Here is a 22,246-nt window from a genome sequence, read left to right on the forward strand (position 1 = left end):
GGGCAGGGTGTTGATGGCTGTGTTATGGGACAGTCGGGGTGGACCAGTCTTTTGTTTTTCAAACCTGCAGTAAAACTCATTCAGGTCATCAGCCAGTTGTTGATTGGCCTCAGTGCTGGGGGATGGGCTTTGTAGCTGGTGATGGCTTTCAGGCTGTTCCACACTGATTTAGAATCATTTCTTGAAAGCTGTTTTTTTAGCTTTCCTGAGTAGTTTAACTTTGCCACTCTTATCTCCCTATTCAGTGAGTATTTGGCCTGTTTGTACAAGGCTTTGTCCCCACTCCTGTAGGCGTACTCTTTGGCCTGGTGAAGCTGTTTGAGTTTTGCACTGAACCAAGGTTTGTCATTGTTAAATGTTAAATAAGTACTGGTGGGTACACACATGTCCTCACAGAAACTGATGTAGGATGTCACAGTGTCAGTGAGCTCATCCAGATCAATAGCTGCAGCCTCAAAAACACTCAGTAAGTTCAAAGCAGGCTTGTAAATCCCGCTCTGCTTCAACAGTCCATCTCTTTACAGTTCTTACTACAGGCTTAGCACATTTAAGTTTCTGCCTGTAGGCTGGTAGAAGATGAACTAAACAGTGATCAGAGAGTCCCAGCGCTGCATGGGGGACAGAGTGATATGCATCCTTTAAAACAGTGTAGCAATGGTCCAGTATATTGCTGTCTCTGGTGGGGCATGTGATGTGCTGTCTATATTTAGGCAGTTTGCGGGTGAGATGAGCTTTATTCAAATCACCGAGCACGATAATGAAACAGTCCCGGTAACGTTGCTCTGTGTGTGTGATCTGATCGGCCAACAGTTCTAGCGCCGCGCTTGCACGCACATCAGGAGGAATGTACACACTCACCAGAATAAACGAGGAAAACTCCCACTGCGAATAAAAAGGCTTACAGTTAATAAAGATAGCTTCCAAGTTTGGGCAGCACATCTTATTTAAAACCGTCACGTCTGTACACCAGCCTTCATTGATATAAAAACATAATCCACCGCCTCTCGTTTTCCCCGATGACTCGGTGACGCGGTTGACACCACTTTGTTGACACAACTATGAAAGTGACTAACAAGCACACACTCTGGGTCTCATTCACTAATAACTGCGTTGATTATTTATATTTACATGCACAGGAGAACTTGTCACAAAACATTTGTGCATACATATGAATTTATTCCTGACTTCATTCTAATACTGAATCTTAGGTTTTCTAAACAAGTGACCATGTGCACAAGGTTAGTAATTTGCATAAATCACGACCAAACCCATACGGAAGTCACATAGATTGAAATATATGAGTAATAAATATATTTCCATGTATTTAAATGTATTAAAACTAAATAGAAGAACCTTATACTTAGACCTTATACTTATATGTAAGTATATTTTTAAATATATGTCAAAAACATATTTAAATATTTGATTTTGGCCCCTTTTTAATATTTTTCACATATATTACATATATGTAAACATTTTTATTATAAATATTTACATATATTTCTTTGCTTTATATGTAAATGAGCTCAAATATTAGTGTATGTAAATATATTTTTATTATAAATATTTACCTCCTTTATTTAATATTTATCTCCTTTATGTTTACATATATATTTCCTTTATATGTAAATACTGTATGTAAATATATTAATTTGAAATGTATGTTAAAATATTAATTTCTGTATCTGTAAATATATTATACTTCTGTATATGTACATCCGTTTTAAACATATGTGACCCTGGACCAAAAAAACAGAAGTAAATTAACCTTAACATGTTTTTCCCATTCTATTAAAAACTTAAAAATGTCAATCTTGTGGACATTATATAAATTTGCTTGCAACTGAGAAATACATTCAGAAGAGAAAAACATTTTACACAAAAATATTTATGATTTTATTAATATTTACAGAAAATACTACTACAAAGTGAAAATGGTCAAAATTAACAGCACATGAATACATTACTCAATCTTACAACAAATATAGAGTGGTGCAGGGATGACATCTGAACCTGGAAGATTAATTATCACTGCTTCCTTCAAGATTTTCTTATGGGGTTTTATTTTATTAATTTATGAATAAAATAAAGCCTGTGCTAAAAATAGCTTGATAGTACTTTGTTCTATAACCATCTACACACAACCATATCAAAAATGGAAATTAAGAGGCAGTTATTTTACTTGTTTAAACTGTATTTTTAATAAATATTTGATATCTAGGCAGTTTGGGGTGCGAGTGTGTGTAGTTTAAGTTGTAGAACTAAAGATTCATGTATCAAGTTGTTTACCACAGGATTAATTTTACTCAAATTAACAACCTCACTATAAAACCACATAGGTAAAAACATTTACAGGCCTATACCTTTTTTTTTCTTGTTCTGAAACTTCAGTTGTGCTAACTTAGAATTAATGGCCTGGCCCAACTGTCCTGAAAGTTTACTTTAAATGGTGTTTTTTGACAGCATCTGCAACAAAACAAGAAAGATGAAAAACATTTGGATTAGTAGACAGTCTACTCAACAACCACTTTCAAGGCCCAGAAAGATAGTAAAGACATAGTTAAAGTAGTCCATGTGACTCCAGGGGTTTTACCTCAATATTTTGAAGTCATGTTCTAACTAAGGAGTTCTAACTCCTTTTCCCCAGCACAAGCCAAATTTGCGCACAGGCAAATTTTGATCTACAGGCAAAATTAATGCAAACATAATCTGTTATGTTTTAAAAGAATGTTTGGTTAACTGTTGGGAAAAAACATCTTATGTGTAACATTATTTGATCCGTGCATTACAGTAGGTCTTAATATATACTATCAGCCATCTGTCACATTAATATTAAACAATCACTGACTGCTCTTGACTAAACTGTTTTTGTAGTTTCTACATTTGATTTTCTTACCTGAATGCTTCTAGGGCTGCTACTAACGATTATTTTTATTTCAACTAATCTAGCAATCATTTTTTCGATTAGTCAACTAATCTATTGTTTTTTTGTTTTTGTTTTTTTGTTTTTTTTTATTAACCTATTTACTTTCTGATCAGTTGATGGATTCTATAGTTAAATAACAGTAACTTTTGCTATTAATCTTTTACAATTTGATTCAAACATTTTCATAATTAATACTTCACAAAAATAAATAATAGTAAGAAAGAAAGAAAATAATAACGAAAAAATAATAATATGAAGAAAATAGAGAAAGAAATAATAGCAACAATAATTAATAAACAAAAGAAAGAAAATAAGAAAAAATAGCTAAAAATGATTACAATAAATGTAATAATGTAATATATGACTTTTAAGTTGACAACGTTTTTTGGTGGAAATAAAGCATATCATACTCTGAATATAAACAAAACAACCTATAAGAACCGTTTTGAATTTGTTGAACACAGTAGCATAAAAAGGAAAACAGCTATTCAAACTGGGAATATTATTTTTAGAAAGCCGTCAAAGAACTTGTCCAATGAAGTTACAAAGTAACTTCGGTCCAATGTGAGTTATGTACTTTCACAAAAATCTCTGAAACTTGTAAATTTTGCAAAATTGATCTCTTACTTGCATCTTTTTTGCATTTTGTTGTTTATGAACATAAGAGAGAATTTGCTTGAGTTTTGATCCAGAAGTCAGTCAGTGAGCATGTAAACCTATATGTCACCGGCTTTTGCACAGTGATGAGGCAAAGTGCCTCTAATCGGACACACCACTCCTATCTCTACAGAAACGTAGTCTGTGTGATCCGGATCAATATAGCTAGGCTGTGTCAAAAAACTCCCATCTCATCTTCTCCAGAATGCAGAATGCAGAATGCAGAACACTGCAGAGTGTTTACAAAGTGAACATACAAAGAAGATCAAACACCCTTTACAAAAAAAGGTAAAACAGCATTGTAGGATGATTTTGAAGTTGAAGACAAAAACGAGATGGGAGTTTTTCGACACACCCTAACTGTATAGACCTGGATTACACAGACTACGCATGTGCATCGCAGGTACATTTATTTTCTAAAAAATAACTCAGTAACCCATCAATCTTAAAAGAATGAAGCTCTCTTATGTCTCTGACTTTTTAACATCTACATTCAGGGTTTCTGCAGGATTTTCAAATCTTATTTAATGCTTTTTAATGCCCTTTTTAATGCCATTTCTTACATTTTTAATGCCATAAGCAACAAATAACTAACACGCATGTGTATGAATGCGTGTATGAATGCGTGTATATTATAATGCATTTCTTCATGCGGTCTTACAATGAGTCAACAATGAACATATATTCCTCTGCTGAACATAATTAGAAATGGATCAGGAGACAGCTTAAAATGTCAGCGTTTATTTGTAGATTTCAAAACTTCAAATATCATCAAGTCTGAACAGAAAAAAATTCTGAAACTTCGAACTCTTAGAGGCTAAAACTGTATGGAAAATTAAGGTTGAATGAATTGTGTACAGTGTGCAGTCCACAGCTCCCAACACAAACAAGGTGCCGACCTCCATGTAGTTCAGCATGTTCTTGCTGGAGATTGTTGAGGAACTTTAAGTTTACATTTGGACCATCCATACTAATGGAAAGGAGATGCTTCAGGTCTAATAGGTGCACACATTTCTGCAAACAGAAATAAATAAATGAGTTAACATCAAAAAGAAAAGCTAAAAGGGTGTAAATATTCAGCTACAGCTCTGTATAGTTCAAAAATTAGACCGTTTTATTGTTAATAACACCAGACCGAGCTACCGCGACTGAGAGTGGCTCGACAGTGTTCACTAATAGGAAGATATTTCAATTATTTACTAACAAACTAGTGTTTTCTGAGTCCTTGTCGCAAAGATGAATTCCCTGACTTGCCATCTCCACACAGACGTGCCTTTAGAGACAAGCCATCTTTACAGATTAAGATTATAATGAAAGAGCTTTTGTTTTTTATTTATTATTATTATTATTATTATTTTTATTTCATTAAGTGGTAATTTAACCCTTTGAGCGGTACGGTCCCACATATGGGATTTAGAACGTTCGGTGACTATAGCTATATTTATCATGTATTTCACGTTCGGTGAAATACATGATAAATATAGCTATATAAAGCTTTAAATTACCACTTAACGAAAAAAAGCTTTCTACATAATTCTGTGGTGTTAGCCTCAAAGTTGGTTTGAGTTCTGCAAAAAAAAGGACATCAGTGGTTTACATAAAATGTGAACAAGTCATCATACTGCTGTTGCATCAAAATGTAAACAGGCAGGAGACAACAGAAACATTTAAAAAAAAAACAAAAAAAAAATAACTCACATTAATCCTGAAAGAATTAAGCTCTCCGGCTTTCAATATCTACAAAAAAGCAAACATTCTTTTACTAATAGTCAAAAAAAGTGATATTATATGGAATTATGAACTATACTTGCCTTTATATCGTCTTTCCGTCTCTTCTGAAGAAGCCGAGCCGATCGCCTCCTCTCACACTCGTCTCTTCTGTGCCGTTAACTCCCGCCGCGGGCACAATGAAGACTCAAAGCTCAACACGTCTGAAATATTACATGCAAAACATTATTTTTAACAATTAAAACTTCATCAGCCTCAAAATTCTAGGGGAAGTCTTCATTACACGACGCCGTTTCTTTAGGAAACCACTTTTAGTTTAATCCCGAAAAAAAGTGTTTACGAATTAACATGTAAATCTGTTAATAACACTCAATTAACACCTAAATCTTCTGTAAATATGACATGAAACTCACAGACGTTGTATTAAAGGTATCTCTTCCGTTCAGTAGAAGAGGCCATTAAGACCATTTCTGAGGCGAAAACCGTGTCAACGTATTTTCCAGTAAAAACTTTAAAAACTTTTTCGACTTTTTCCACGTTCCATGAAATCTCAAAATACTCCCGGACACACATAAAGAATGATGACTTTACATTTTTAATCTTTACTTAACGAAAATCGTCCTTCACTTGCTTTCATCTGCAGACGCTGAGAAAATGGCGGCTTCTCACACTGGTAACGTCCGGTGGACACGACGTGCGTACTCTCTCTCGGGTCCGCGTCCCGACCAGCAGTCTCAACCCAGCATTTTTTAGAGTATATATATATATACAGTGTTGGGAAGGTTACTTTGGAAATGTAATAAGTTACAGATTACAAGTTACTTGATTTAAAATGTAATAAGTAGTGTAACTTTTCAGTTACTTTATTAAAGTAATGTAACTTATTACTTTTAATTACTTTGTGATTACTTTTCTAAATTTCTAATATTTTCAACTGTTAATCATTTTGAAACATTTAATCCAGGCAGATTAAGATTATAATAAGTAAGGGATACATCTTTATTTCGCGATAACAACTGGCTGAATGTACATTATCTCACTTATTACACAGCTGCTTAACAGATTATTTAGATGTTTCGTGTAGATAATTAGAGTTGAAATATATGAACACAAGGCTTCCATGGAGAAATCAGTTACTAGCAAACGGCAAATTCAGACTAGACATTTTAGGGATACAGTGCAGTCATACCACTTTTTTTACACAACATTTCACCACATAAATAATTAAGTAGTAGTACTAGTTTGTTAGTTATCTTATAATCCATTACAGTGTACAAAAAAAAAAAAAAAAAAAATGGAAGCAGCTGCGTTTGTATGAAACAATAGAGCAAGCCCACGATACCAGGATGACAGAATTAAGAAATTGTCCACATAATATTGAATTAAGGTTTAATATTTTATTAGCTAACCAAATACAAAGCTTCCGCCAAGAACAATTATCAAGCATATAGCACTGACTTAAGTTGTCCTGAAAGAGTCTGAGCTGTGTAATAATTGAATTTAAAGCACAGCCACCAAAAATTCTGACTTTTTTTTTATTATTACTTTTTTTTACTTATATTTTTGGGCTTTTTATGCCTTTTATTGTGATAGGACAGTAGAGAGATGAAAGGAAAGAGCTGTGAGGAGAGAGGGGAGCGGGATCGGCAAAGGACCTCGAGACGGGAATCGAACTCTATGTCATAACAAGATCATAACATAAATAACGTCATAACAAGAAATAGTTTAATAGCTATGATACTGGGTTTGAAATCAAATGTTTGCATAGTTATGACAGAAAACACTAGCATCTAACAATGCTTTGGAAAAAACAATCTTAAAAAATAAAGTTTATGCATAAACCCAAATAGGAAATAAAACAGTTATCGAATAAGCATGTGTCCTACTCTGTGTCCTAAACTCCTGAAGAATTGGTGTCTCATTTTAGAGCAGTCAATGCCATTTAAAAGAAGTCAATTAAATCTGTAAGTCAGGGTGGGTGTGTGAAAAAATTCAGATGTAATCCCCTTTGTAATCACTGGCATTTTTCAAAAGTAACTGTAATTTAATTACACATTTTTTCTCAGTAACTGTAACTAATTACAATTACATTTATTTTGTAATTAAATTACGTAATTCCGTTACATGTAACTAGTTACTCCCCAACACTGTATATATATATATATATATAATATATATATAGTGGGGCCACACCCTTTTTGCTTCTGGTGCCCATGCATATGTGACCAATTTCATATCATGTATAATATTTTATAGGCTTAAATGACATGAAACATGAAATATATTGTCACATATATGTACATGTATTTATACATGCAACATGAAGATACATTTTTTTTTAGTTAGGAATTTTATGCATTTGGAAAATATATTTTTTAAATATATTTTAATATATTCAACAATGTTTCACATGTATGTGAATATATTGCACTTCCATATGGGAACCATCTCCATATAAGGGCTTTCTACTTTTTTTGTATACGTGTGGTTTCAGTACACTACCTTTTACATTTAGAATGCATTTTCTTTACGAAAGATACCGATGAATCATGATTTGTTTGTAAAAATGTTTGTATGCAAATTTTACTCACAAATTTGTTTGAATGCAGGCTTAGTGAATGAGACCCACTGACTTAAGTTTTCTATTCTTAGCCTATGTTTGTCTTTGTTCAATAATTTTTCAAACCTTTTTGCTGTTTTAGAATAAAAAGTTTTATTTTTTTCTGTTCTGAATTAAAAATCTTAAGATGTAATAGAGTTGTAAGGGATAAGGGATGGTATAAGAATTTTTTTTTGAACAAGTTAATTTGATTATCAAAATAAATGCATAAAATTGAAAATAATGTCCGTGTTTTCTATACAATAACAATAACTTTTACACTATAGGAATGAACTGTTGATTTCAAAACCATTTTAATTTTTAGCAGACAAATATGACATTATATCAAATTTTAAGATAAATAGTGCCAAAAATTTCCATAAGTTATTCCTTTATCATTTTGTTTGATGCTCTCGTCAAACTAACAGAAAAAGAAAAAAAAAATAGCGTTAGGCACTAAGTGAATGTTTTTCATCTTGGTCTCTGCAGTTGTAGGACATCCTCCAGTGGTCACTGTAGATGGGTTTGATAAATCAGAAAGGCTTCATCTACAGTGTGAATCTGAAGGTTGGTATCCTGAACCTGTTCTTGAGTGGCTGAACAGTGAAGGAGTCAAACTGAGTTCAGAAACTACAGAGACACACAGAAATGCAGACAGATTCAGTGTGAAACACACCATCACTGTACAACACAGTGGCAGCAAGATTCACTGCAGAGTCAAACTGAGACATCACGTGCTGGAGACACAGATTGTGACCTCAAGTACGTGCTGACACATTTGTTGAGCAATTGTTATTACATTTTTATGGTTATTTGATGCTGTAGAACAGATCAAATAAAGTGAAACTTAGCAGATTTTTAACCCGCTTTGTGTTGTTAGAACGTTGTATAAGAAAATGAACAAGGTTTAATTTTTCTCCTATGTGTACCGATAAATCCAAGTATATTTGTTAGTAAAACTCCACCTGATGATGCAAATGCATCATTTTGTCATTTCAATGATGCAAAACGTGTCATTTTGTGGCGGAGTTTTGCTGAGAAATAAACATATATCTCGGTACATGTAACTTGGAGAAACATTAGAGCAATACAAGTGGGTTAAAAATCCGCAAAGTTACACTTTAATTCTGAATTTGCAGAATTACATAGTGCATTACATTATGTAAATCAAAAAGCATCAGCAGTATTAATTTTAACTGCAAGTGTATGTAGTATACAAATGTATCTTGTTTGCATTATTAATTATTTTTAATCAAACAGTAATAAATGTTTGACTGGACACAATGTGCTTAATGTAAGTCACTGTTTTGTTTTGCAGATAAAAGTTTTAATCCATGGAGGACATCAGTCATCTTGAGTTCAATTGCTGTTGCGCTCATCGTAATTGCTGGAATGCTGATAGCTGCATTTGTTCATAAAAACAGAGGTAAAATTCTTGTTAGTTTTTTATTTCATATATTTGATTTAAAGGGGTCATGAACAGAGAAACCAAAATTCCCCTGATCTTTTGACATGTCTCCAAAAGTTTGGAAACACCCCAAAGTGTGGTTTTGGACAACATCAGCATAAATCCTTATAATTTTTTGGTGCAAAGTAAGTTGACATTATCATTGAAGACCAGCAATAATATTTTTCATTTTGATTACATAATAATATACAGTGGGTACAGAAAGTATTCAGACCCCCTTAAATTTTTCACTCTTTGTTATATTGCAGCCATTTGCTAAAATCATTTTCATTTTTTTTCCTCATTAATATACACACAGCACCCCATTTTGACAGAAAAACACAACTATTGTTGACATTTTTGCAGATTTATTAAAAAAGAAAAACTGAAATATCACGTGAATATCAAGTATTCAGACCCTTATGTGACACTCATATATTTAACTCAGGTGTTGTCCATTTCTTCTGATCATCCTTGAGATGGTTCTACACCTTCATTTGAGTCCAGCTGTGTTTGATTATACTGACTGGACTTGATTAGGAAAGCCACACACCTGTCTATATAAGACCTTACAGCTCACAGTGCATGTCAGAGCAAATGAGAATCATGAGGTCAAAGGAACTGCCTGAAGAGCTCAGAGACAGAACTGTGGCAAGACATAGATCTGGCCAAGGTTACAAAAAAAACTGTGCTGCACTTAAGGTTCCTAAGAGCACAGTGGCCTCCATAATCCTTAAACGGAAGACGATTGGGACGACCAGAACCCTTCCTAGAGCTGGCCGTCCGGCCAAACTGAGCTATCGGGGGGGAGAAGAGCCTTGTGAGAGAGGTAAAGAAGAACCCAAAGATCACTGTGGCTGAGCTCCAGAGATGCAGTCGGGAGATGGGAGAAAGTTGTAGAAAGTCAACCATCACTGCAGCCCTCCACCAGTCGGGGCTTTATGGCAGAGCGGCCCGACGGAAGCCTCTCCTCAGTGCAAGACACATGAAAGCCCGCATGGAGTTTGCTAAAAAACACCTGAAGGACTCCAAGATGGTGAGAAATAAGATTCTCTGGTCTGATGAGACCAAGATAGAACTTAGATTTGGCCTTAATTCTAAGCGGTATGTGTGGAGAAAACCAGGCACTGCTCATCACCTGTCCAATACAGTCCCAACAGTGAAGCATGGTGGTGGCAGCATCATGCTGTGGGGGTGTTTTTCAGCTGCAGGGACAGGACGACTGGTTGCAATCGAGGGAAAGATGAATGCGGCCAAGTACAGGGATATCCTGGATGAAAACCTTCTCCAGAGTGCTCAGGACCTCAGACTGGGCCGAAGGTTTACCTTCCAACAAGACGATGACCCTAAGCACACACCTAAAAATGGCTGTCCACCAATGTTTACCATCCAACCTGACAGAACTGGAGAGGATCTGCAAGGAGGAATGGCAGAGGATCCCCAAATCCAGGTGTGAAAAACTTGTTGCATCTTTCCCAAAAAGACTCATGGCTGTATTAGATCAAAAGGGGGCTTCTACTAAATACTGAGTAAAGGGTCTGAATTCTTAGGACCATGTGATATTTCAGTTTTTCTTTTTTAATAAATCTGCAAAAATGTCAACAATTCTGTGTTTTTCTGTCAATATGGGGTGCTGTGTGTACATTAATGAGGAAAAAAATGAACTTAAATGATTTTAGCAAATGGCTGCAATATAACAAAGAGTGAGGGGGTCTGAATACTTTCCATACCCACTGTATACATGTCAAAGTCAGACATGCCCCTTTGTCAGCTGTGATGCCTGGTTACTGGTTTAAACTTGGCCCAGGTTTTTAAAAGATTTTTGGGACAGCACACCTTAATAGCTTCAACAATTGATTGCCAATTAAGTTTAGAATGCAATGAATTTAGGCCCAGATTATGCAGAGCTGTAATAGCTGCTAATGGTGGATATTTTGATGAATCAAATATTTAAGTTTATTTTTTTCTATGTATAAACTGTTTATGTAATAAAATATGTTTTCGTAGTTTGTGTTATTCCTTATCAGTGCAAAATTATCACAAATTAAAAAGGATTAATCCCAATATAGGGCAGTGCATAAGAGGTCATTGTTGTACTATAAAAACATCCTGTAAGAACTAAAAACTTTCTTGTTAGTCTAAAAACAGGTTATATTTAAGGCAGTCTGCCAAAACGACCACGTCAGTAAGAACTCGTTATTACACAGGAAAATCCCCAGAGTAAAATCAACTCTATTCAGAGAACATTTGGTCCCTCTCTAAATAGAGTTAAATTAACACTGAAGCAGAGTTAAAGTTAATTAGATAATTAAGTGATCAATTAAAAGGTGATTGAGCATTAGTGATGAACACCTTGTTAACAAGCAGAATCATCATGACATGTATGCTCTCAAACACAGTAAGGTTGATTGAATAAAAAAGGCACAAAAGTAACTCCATACATTTCATCCACAAAATAGTTAATCAACAGACACTGTGTATTCATATACTTTTGTCATATGAGGGAAAGTGTATATCTTAGGTCCCCTTGGTCACCTTCTCTTGCCTTTGTTCTCAATTTATTCAGAACATGATGAACTACAGAATGAGAAAAGGAGAAATGAACAAGGTGAAATTGTCTTTTAAAGTTATTTTTTCATTTTAATGTAAAGTTCGTTTTCATCCACAAAATATCTACTTAACAAACACTGTATCAAAATCAGATTTTTTTTTTTTTTTTTTTTTTTTTTTCAGAATATGATGCACTGCAGGGTGAGAACTCGGCAATACAAGAAGGTGAATTTATCTATATTATATTATTAGTTCACTATCAATTTATAAAGTTTTTATTTTTATTATTTTTTTAAATTTGTAGTTATTATTCCACCCCTATGATAGATGCTTAATAAAATGTACACTAAGTATTCAGTTGCCATATATACACTACCATTCAAACGTTTGGGGTCAGTAAGACTTGTAATAGTCTTTAAAGTAGTCTCTTATGCTCATCAAGGCTGCATTTATTTGACTAAAAATATAGAAAAAAACAGTAATATTGCAAAATGTTTTTACAATATAAAATAATGTTTTTTATTTTAACATACTTTAAAATAGAATTTATTCCTGTGATGAAAAGCTGAATTTTTATCAGCTGTTACTCCAGTCTTAAGTGTCACATGATCCTTCAGAAATCATTCTAATATGCGGATTTATTATTAGAATGATCAATGTTGGATAATATCAACAGTTGTGCTGCCAAAATTTTCGAACTGTGATTTTTTTTTTTTTTTTTTTTTTTTTTTCAGGATTCTTTCATGAATAACAAGTTTTAAAAGTACAGTGTTTATTCAAAATATAAATATTTTATAACAATGTAAATTATTTATTATGAACTTTTAATAAACTTTTAATTATTAACTTAATACATCCTTGGTGAATAAAAGTATTAATTTCTTAAAAAAAAAAAAAAAAGAAACAATAAAAATGTACTGACCCCAAACTTTTGAACGGTAGTGTACTTGTGCATGATGTTCTATTTCATAATCTATTTACATTTTTTTAATTTTGCTTTTATTCTGAATTTTCTTCAGAATGCAGTCAACTAAAGAAAGGGATTATCCAAATACAAGAAGGTGAATTCATCTTAATTAGCTTATTATTTCACTATTCATTTAAACAATTTTTTTTATTTGTACTTATAAAAATAGATGCATGTTCATAACATACACATTTAAATTATTATTTCAGTTACCATATAAACCTGTGTGCGATTTAGTGTTGTTTTTTCTCTTGCCTTTATTCTACATTTTCTTCAGAATGCAAAGAACTTTTACAGAATGAGAACAGGAGTGTAAAACAAGGTGCCTTTTTCTTTTAAGTTATAATTTCTTTGTCTGTTTTCATCCACAAAATATATACGCAGACGCTGTATTCATATGATTTTGTGTATATCTTGTTCTGTAAGTAAGCCATTTTGTTTTTGTTTATTTAAATAGAATTTCTGTTTTATTTGTTGTTGTTGCTCAGTCAGATGTAATTGTGGCCTATATATTTAATGTTTTCTCATGCCTTTATTTTGAATTTTCTTCAGAACTATGGATGGAAATTAGCAAAATACAGGAAGGTGAATTTATCTTTATTATGTTACTTATTTCAACAATAACTAATAAAAAGTGTTTATTATTATTTTTATATGAATAATTATCAGTTCTGTCCTGTAATAGATGCATGTTTATAAAATTATTCAGTTAAAATTGTTTTTTTTAAATATTCATTTAACATATTGTGTGATGTTATCTGTTTAATGTTTTCTCTTGTCTTTTTCTTCAGAACATAATAAACTACAGAAAGAGAAGAGGAATATACAAAAAGGTGAATTTATCTTTATTAGGTTATTTCACTATACATTTAAATGTTTTTGTCATTTTTTTCTTTTCTTTTTTTATTTGTAATTATTACTCCACCCCATGATGGAGGCATGTTTCTAAAATTATTCTGTTAAAATTATTTCTAAAAATATTCAGTTAAGATATTGTGTGATGTTGTCTGTTTATTTCTCTTGTCTTTTTCTTCAGAATGTGATCAATTAAAGAATGAGAAGTGGGATTTACAAAAAGGTGAATTTATCTTTATTAGGTTATTATTTCACTATCAATTGAAATGTTTTTGTTTGTTTGTTTTTTGTTTTTTTGTTTTTTTTTTGTTTTGTTTTTTTTGTTTTGTTTTTTTGTAGTTATTACTCTACTTCATGATGCATGTTTATAAAATGATTCCATTAAAATTATTCAAAAATATTCAGTATTCAACATATTGTGTGATGTTATCTGTTTAATGTTTTCTCTTGTCTTTTTCTTCAGAACACATTAGGAAGAGGAATGCACAAAAAGGTGAATTTATCTTTATTAGGTTATTATTTTACTATCATTTTTTAATCTTTTTTTTTATTATTATTTGTAGTTATTATTCCACCCCTATGATAGTTCAACGTGATATCAGGATAATTCGTATCTATTTTACATAAGCACGGCTACAGGCACTGAAACGTATAATACTGACATATTTACAGTATCTAAACATACAGATGCTTAGGTATTTTCAGCATTTAAATGTATAAATACTGACATATTGAGGACACCTAAATGAATCCATATAAATATTGAAATTGCTGCATTAATTTTATTATTATTGTTGTTTTTAGATGTCATATCAACAGCCTTATGTTTTCAATTGCATTATTAAATTGTTCACTCGTTTACTTAATATGAAATGATAACATTTCGTTCTGTTCTGTGTAATTTATGCGGTCAGCTCGTTTCCAAGAATAGGCCTACATAGTGATAAACCCTTAAAATGAATAAAATTTCTACGATCGTTTAACCTTTACTTGTCATATAATGTTTACTTTTTTTTTGCCATGGGCCACAAAAGTCATTTTTTCCACTAATTCCCTCCTGAGGAACATGATGCCAGTGTCCGCAGTCGGTAGCTACCAGTTCCCAGCTGTTTATCGTGTTTGCAGACATCCTTGAAGCGTAGAATTGGGCAACCCTTTGGACAATGTCCTATGGCCAATTCACCGTACAGGAAGTCCTTGGGGACGCATCCATCATCCATATGGTGCACATGCCCAAGCCAATGCAGTCAGCGCTGACAGAGCATAAGACGAATGATGAGGGAGCCTGCTTTCTCCAGCACTTTAGTGTTGGTGACCTTGTCCTGCCATATGATGCTTAATATCTGGCGAAGACAGTGAAGGTGGAAGCTCCCCAGGTGGTTTTCCTGTCTGATGTATGTGGACCAGGTCTCACTGCCATACTATAAGGTACTGAGGACAAATGCCTGGTGCTGCTTGAGCTTAGTGTTCACCGTCAGCAGGTTATTGCCCCACACTCTCTTGTTCAGCTTTGCCATGACAGCGGCGGCTGTGGTGATGCATTTGGAGATCTCAGCATCAAGTTTGGAGATCTCAGATCGATGGTGGTGCAAGAACACCCTGGCCTATGACATTTTTTTTTCATGCTGATAGTCAGACCGAACTCCCTGCAGGCATGAGCGAACCGGTCCATCAGACTTTGAAGTTGTTCTTCGGTGTGCAAGGTCAGAGCGGCATCATCCCCGAACAGCATCTCCCTAATGAGCACTGTGCGAACCTTGGTCTTGGCCTTCAGGCAGGACAGGTTAAACAACTTCCCATCACTTCTGGTGTGCAGGTAAACACCTTCTTCCGAGTCTCTGAAGGCAAAGTTCAGCAGCAACGAGAAGAAGATGCAGAACAATATTGGCGCAAGGATACAGCCTTGTTTTACACCGCTTCTGATGGTAAAAGTTTCAGATGACGTGCCAGCTTAGTGCCCTTCATGTCATCGTGGAAGGAGGCGGTGACGCTGAGCAACTGGAACTGAAGCTAGAACAGGCCTCTTCTGCTTACTAAGTCAAACGACTTAGTAAGGTCTATTAAAGCGATATAAAGTATTCCACTTTTCTTACATTGCTCTCTGCATTTCTCCTGGAGCTGACGCACTGAGAAAATCATGTCCACAGTGGATCTCTCTGTCACACTGAGACTCTGGATATATGCAGTTGGCGAGAACCTGTAGCAAGGACCACTTGTGTGAAGACTTTGCCCATGGTGCTTAGAAGAGAGACTGTAATTATTACAGTCATTTCGGTCGCGATTGTTCTTGTACAGCGTGACGATCTTGGAATTGCGTATGTACTGAGGGGACCTTACCTTCTCTCCAACACTGACACAGGAGTTTGTGAAGTGGCTCAAGCAGGGCTGGCTTTCCACACTTGATTATTTTAGGAGGTATTCCATCTTCACCTAGAGGTTTGCTATATGATAAGGCATCGATGGCTTTAAGTTCCTCCAGGGTGGGCTCTGCATCCAACTCCTTTAATACAGGCAGGTCCTCAATTGCATCAAGTGCTTCCTGGGAGACAGAATTTTTTCTAGAGTCTCTATGTTGAGGTAATGTTCAAGCCATCTCGCAAGCTGCTTGTCCTGGTCTGTGATGGTCTCTCCTGTCTTGAATTTCAGGGGCGTGCTCTTCTTTACCGGTTTTCCTGTTGCTTGTTGATTCTCTTGTACATGTGTCTGATGTTGCCGGTGTCTGAGGCTTGTTGGATGTTGCCAGACAGCTGAAGCCAACAGTTGTTTAGGCAGCGGCATGCTATTTGCTGGACCTTGCATCGTGCATCCTTCAATGCTTGCATATTACTTGTTCATGTTCATACTCGGTCAGTGTGCTGCATTTGCCATTGATGACAGGCTCATTTCAGAGATGTTAGCCTCATACCAGACAGTGTTTTTGCACTCCTTCTTGCCATAGGTCAGCATGGCTGTGCTGTCGATGGTACTGCAGACAGAGTTTCATCTGTCCTCAGTATTCTGTTCCTGGCAGAGTCAGGGTCAAGGTATCTTCAAGTGTAATAATGAACTCACTGTTCTCGTCTGGGTAGGCAGTCTTGCTGGCATTAATGCAAGGCTGACCCTTTTGCTTGGAGTGGTAGAGCTTTCTTGGTTTCAACTTTATTCTGGAGGTGATCAGTGAGTGACCAGTATCACAGTCAGCATTGTCATAGACTCTGGTATTGCAGACACTGTTCAGAGAGTCGTGTCTGGTGATAACCAGGTCCAGCTGATGCCTCATGGTCTGCGCCCACCCTTGCATTAAAGTCACCCAGAATATAGACATATACATTTATATTCGCTATAAAATGGGTAGGTTTGGGGATAGGTTAAGGGGTTTAAAAACTTCAGTTGTTTATTGATAAAATTATAAAAATGTAATTTGCTATAAAATGGGTAGGTTTAAGTTTGGAGGTAGGTTAAGGGGGCTTAAAATCTGAATCGCTTATTGATAAAATGATAAAAATGCATATTCACTATAAAATGGGTTTAGGTTTGGGGGTAGGTTAAGGGGTCCAAAAATCCAAATAACTAATAAAATAATAAAAAGGCATATTCACTATAAAATAGGTAGGTTTAGGTTTGTGGGTGGATTAAGGGGTCTAAAACTCTAAATCACTTATTGATACAATGATAAAAAGGCATTGAGATATACATACAGATATCTTAAAAAAATATAAAAAATACATCAATATTTTACTTTATTAGCTAAAAATAGCAATTTGCATGTTTTCAACGTTGAAATGTGTCTAAATTGTACAATTTAGTATCAATAAAAACATACAAAAATGTACGTTTTGTGCTTGTTAATGTTCCGTATTAATACCTATGTATAAACAATGAGACCAGGCTGGATAGTTGCATGTTTACATAATGTATGATTGAAATATTCAGTTGCCATATACACCAGGAATGACATTATCACCACCTTCCTAATACTGTGTTGGAACCCCTTTTGCTGCCAAAACAACCCTGACCTGTCGAGGCATGGACTCCATTAGATCCCTGAAGGTGTGCTGTGGTATCTGGCACCAAGATATTAGCAGCAGATCCTTTAAGTCCTGATTCACGTGATGTTAAAGAAGACATGATTCATCAGACCAGGCCACCTTCTTCCATTGCTCCGTGGTCCAGTTCTGATGGTCACATGCCCACTGTTGGTGCTTTCGGTGGTAGACGGGCCAGCATGGGCACCCTGGTTGGTCTGCAGCTATGTAGCCCCATACGCAACAAACTGTGATGCACTGTGTATTCTGACACTTTTCCATCAGAACCAGCATTAACTTCTTGAGCAATTTGATCTACAGTATCTCGCCTGTTGGATCAGACTACACGGCCAGCTTTTGCTCCCTTTTGTACATCAGTGAGCCTTGGCCACCCATGACCCTGTCGCTGGTTCACCACTGTTCCTTCCTTGGACCTCTTTTGATAGATACTGACCGCTGCAGACCAGGGACGCCCCACGACCCAGTCTTCTAGCCATCACAATTTGGCCCTTGTAAGACTCACTCAAATCCTTATGCTTTCCATTATCCTGCTTCTAACACCTCAACCAAAGGACAAAATGTTCACTTGCTGCCTAATATATCCCACATACTAACAGGTGCTATGATGAATATATAATCAGTGTTATTCAAAATTTAAAAAAATAAAAATATTTGCTTTACCTGTCAGTGGTCATAATGTTATGTCTGACCAAGCTGTCAGCTAATGATTTCAACTCAGTTATTTTGCATAATTTGGGCTTTAAGTAATCCTCAAGTAGCTACTTTGCATAATTTGGGCTAATGGTTTGCACTAAAAAAACACTGAGGGATTCTTATTTGAAATCATGGATAAACAACAGTGAACAACACAAAGGCCTGCCTGATCAAAACTAGCAATGCATGATCAAACAGTTATTTGTCTATGCCAATCACCCGCCAAAACTTCATACCTTCTGCAAAATATGTTTTATTTAGCTAAAATTTAATGTGGTCGCATTTGTGCGAGTGCATGGTCTGCACTGCTCCAAAGCTTCTGGTCTATAAGCGTGCGTTGCGGCAGGAGTCAGAATTCACTGATCACATAAAGAGAGGCACATTCAGTGCGATCGCTTCAGATGTAGAGCCTGGCTTATGCCACTAGCCGCGAAGTGAGTGCGAAGGTGACGCACAAAAATGCTGAGGAAACGATGGCTGATGGAGGAATTTGGTTTTCAAACTAAAGTAAAAAAAAAAACAGTGAGGGTGACCATGTTGGTATTCTTGTGAAAAAATAAACATGCAAGCATTGTCACCAACAAAGTTTGACTTTTCTTTTTGTTTTCATTTTGAAAGGCTGTCATTTACCTCACGTTACGTTACGTTATGGAGGCTTTCATTTAATTTTATTTGATTCCTCAGTGTTTGCTGAGGAACGTTCTGTAATTTATTAGTCGGTATAGGCTAATACAGCATGTGGTGTATGCCATGCTTCGTCTTATTCGTTTTGTTGCCTCTTTTATTGTTGTCATGCTTTTAATAAAGAATAGGCTACCAATGAATCCATATTTTGTTTTAGTCTTAAAAAGTGAAAGAGAATACGGACAATAATCTTTTCTTGTAAAACGTGACAAGATCGCAAATTCAAAAAGCCTCTGAAGCCCGACTTATACAAAATTCAAACCAAAAATAATACTACTGATGAAAAAAAAAAAACGTACGGGTTGAGAGTTAACCACTTTCGTTACCATATAACTATAAACTATGATTAAAGTTAATCAGCATGCCTTGATTAAAGTTGTAGCCCAATCAGTGGCGGTTCTACACTGAATTGCTCCCCGGGCGAGACTCCCTCCCGGCGCCCCCACCCTCACACACACAATAAAAAAACAAGACAAAACTCCACATTTTGTACACACCACACGTTTTATTGTAGTAATACTACATGTCATCCCGTAACAGACCATTTTTTCCAAAATAAATAAATAAATAAATAAACTGCTTGTAACTTGAATAAATATACTGTGTACAAACAAATATTAAGAAAAAAATATTTTAAATTATTAAGAATAATATACAAATAAAATATAGAATAAATATAGAATAAATCACACTAAAGAAAATTTAATTATTTATTTCACTGCAGAACAGAAAACACAAACTGAAACTAAAATCTGACATAAACAATAGAACCCTGCCCAAAAATAATAGAAAATGTAATGGATTTAATGGTTATAATGGGAATTGTATTGGTTTTAATAATAAGTATAACAGTGTCTGCTGGTATATGATGGATTCTATTGGTGGGTGGGATGGTAAATCCTATTGGAAAAGTGTCCAAAACACACTACAATAAGGAATTTTGTAATAGTTTCACTGGAAAACATTAATGGTTCATAATGCTATTTAATAGAAACCATTAGAATTTCTGTGATGGTTTGTATATTAAGCTTTTATTGTGTTTTTTTTTTTTTTTTTTTTTTTTTTTAGCAAGGTAAGCATAGCAAGCATCATAAGCAAGAAGGCTAACAAACCTAAGAGTTAACGTTATACCACTAATTAACATAATGACATGAATACCTTAATCATACAGAGAGAACATTGTTGCATACCCTTATCTTTTGCCCGTTTCTCCTCATCTTCTTTTCTTTTTTTCCTAAATTGGGGACCTGACAGCTTTGGCCTTTTTCTCTCCATCGCTGTTTACTTTGTAATCGACAATCAACAGATTTCCCATCCCCCAACGCTGTCACTCACGACCAGAAGTCAAGACTAAACCAATTCACCTCCACATCATAATCGTTTTTTATTACCTATTTTTATTAGCAATTTCACACAATTAAATAAAAAGAGTGCAACTTATTGGTCTGTGTTTATATAAATTTTTTTTTTCAAAGTAATATTTTGAATGAAATGTGCGTTATTTGTAATAAAGTCAGGTGTCACTGACATAGTTTTGCCCACCTCCTTGTCCGCTTCATTTGGGAGAGGTGAACTGTACTCTGCGCCCTCTCCTCTCCTCTCCTCTCAGCAGCAGGGGCGGCACAGGTATCATAGACAATAGAAAACCGCTTAGCGGCACAGATGGTTTTTTTTTCCTCCAAGTTCGTGTGCCGCCCCCCACGTGTCATGAAAAAATGCCGCCCCGGGCGGCTGCCCCGTTCGCCCATGCCTAAAACCGCCACTGAGCCCAATTTATGTGCTCCTGCGGCCAACTAAGAAAGTTAGTCGCAAATGAGCTACCCGTGGAAAGAATGAGTCTAGAGCCCTGGTCAGCCTGGGACTGATTGTGAAGCAGTGGCAGCAATAATTAAGGAGTGGCAGCAGGGACAGTGAGGGGGACGAATCGGGTCACTATGAATCTGAGGGGGTCATGTCCCTCCCGTCCCTAGTGCTATCTGCACGCCTGGTTTGAAGTCTTCTTGGTTTCACTGGTCTTAAAGTGGTGATTAACATTATCAATCTCATTATTGATCTTAAGATGAATTCGGTTATGGAACCTATATAACTTCCTACTTTCTTTCTGTTTTTTACAGAGATTGACGAAGGAAACATATTCTGTTCTTTACAATGAGGTGCAAGTGAAGAAGTGAACTGGTTGTTATTAAGGTCATTATCAGATGTTCCACCCTTCATGATAAAGATAAATACTGGACTGTGGGTCTGAGTAATTGGGTGTATTGGGCTTATGTTTCTCCATTTATTTTTCTTAATAGTGGAGCCTTAGAGGGTCTTTGTGTATTATGAGGAGGTCCTAGTCTCCTTTTATGATGTTGAGTCCATGTCTCATACCTACTCCTACACTGGTCAGACGTTTGATGAGAATCTTATTTGTTTGGGTCTTGCTTAGCTTAAAATCTCCACTCATTTTTAATCTTTTAGAAATTATTTTTTTAGGGAAGCCTAAAAAAAATAACTAATGGTATTCTTACTGTAAGTATTTGATGTAAGATCTGTCATTTCTGTGTTAGTTGTAGCCAGATTTCTGACTGTTGACAAATTCCAATCCACATTTAGACAGGAAGGTTTTTTTTCTGCCCATTTAAAAAGAAAGAGACCATCTGGCTTACATATAGAGCAGTTTATCCTTTTGACATTTAGGGGTGTGTGAAGCTGAAATTTAAGATACTACAATAATAGACCAATCAACAAAGTGGAAACTCATTCAAAGTGCTTGTGCAGATATTGTTACATGATGTGTGTGACTGTTCTGTTTTAATGAAATTGTCTGATCTTATCTAGTCTCTATTATACAGCATCACCTGTTTGTATAATACTTTATCTTCAGACCATATTTAAGGAACATTATATACAAGACAACTTTAATTTTAACACTTACTTTTACAACTCTAGATGTAATCCATCATGAATAACATCTTTATTTTCAATTTGTAATTTCTTTTTTAGTCTCATTTTAGTGTTTCATTGTGTTTAAAGTTCACCCTAAAATGACGTAACTTGTACCTTTCACCCTCATGTTGTTCCAAATCCATGTGACTTTCTTTACTCTATGGGAAATAAAAGATGTTAGGCAGAA

General features: G+C 35.2%; 1 protein-coding gene across 2 annotated transcripts in view; it reads left to right on the forward strand.

The window, feature by feature from the left end:
- LOC127162007 (myelin-oligodendrocyte glycoprotein) overlaps positions 1-22,246 on the forward strand; it is a 34,322-nt gene extending 12,076 nt beyond the window's left edge. Inside the window, exons 4-14 of one of the 2 annotated variants that reach the window (XM_051104780.1) lie at positions 8,400-8,672; positions 9,229-9,336; positions 11,924-11,965; positions 12,091-12,132; positions 12,927-12,968; positions 13,152-13,196; positions 13,427-13,459; positions 13,666-13,707; positions 13,911-13,952; positions 14,193-14,222; positions 21,246-22,246. In XM_051104780.1, coding sequence (XP_050960737.1) covers positions 8,400-8,672; positions 9,229-9,336; positions 11,924-11,965; positions 12,091-12,132; positions 12,927-12,968; positions 13,152-13,196; positions 13,427-13,459; positions 13,666-13,707; positions 13,911-13,952; positions 14,193-14,222; positions 21,246-21,283 — 737 coding nt within the window. In that variant the 3' untranslated portion in view covers positions 21,284-22,246. The remainder of the gene's footprint in view (positions 1-8,399; positions 8,673-9,228; positions 9,337-11,923; positions 11,966-12,090; positions 12,133-12,926; positions 12,969-13,151; positions 13,197-13,426; positions 13,460-13,665; positions 13,708-13,910; positions 13,953-14,192; positions 14,223-21,245) is intronic. The other variant, XM_051104781.1, reaches the window with a different exon arrangement.

The sequence above is a fragment of the Labeo rohita genome, unplaced genomic scaffold, assembly GCF_022985175.1.
Source record: "Labeo rohita strain BAU-BD-2019 unplaced genomic scaffold, IGBB_LRoh.1.0 scaffold_80, whole genome shotgun sequence".
Taxonomy (NCBI): Eukaryota; Metazoa; Chordata; class Actinopteri; order Cypriniformes; family Cyprinidae; genus Labeo; species Labeo rohita.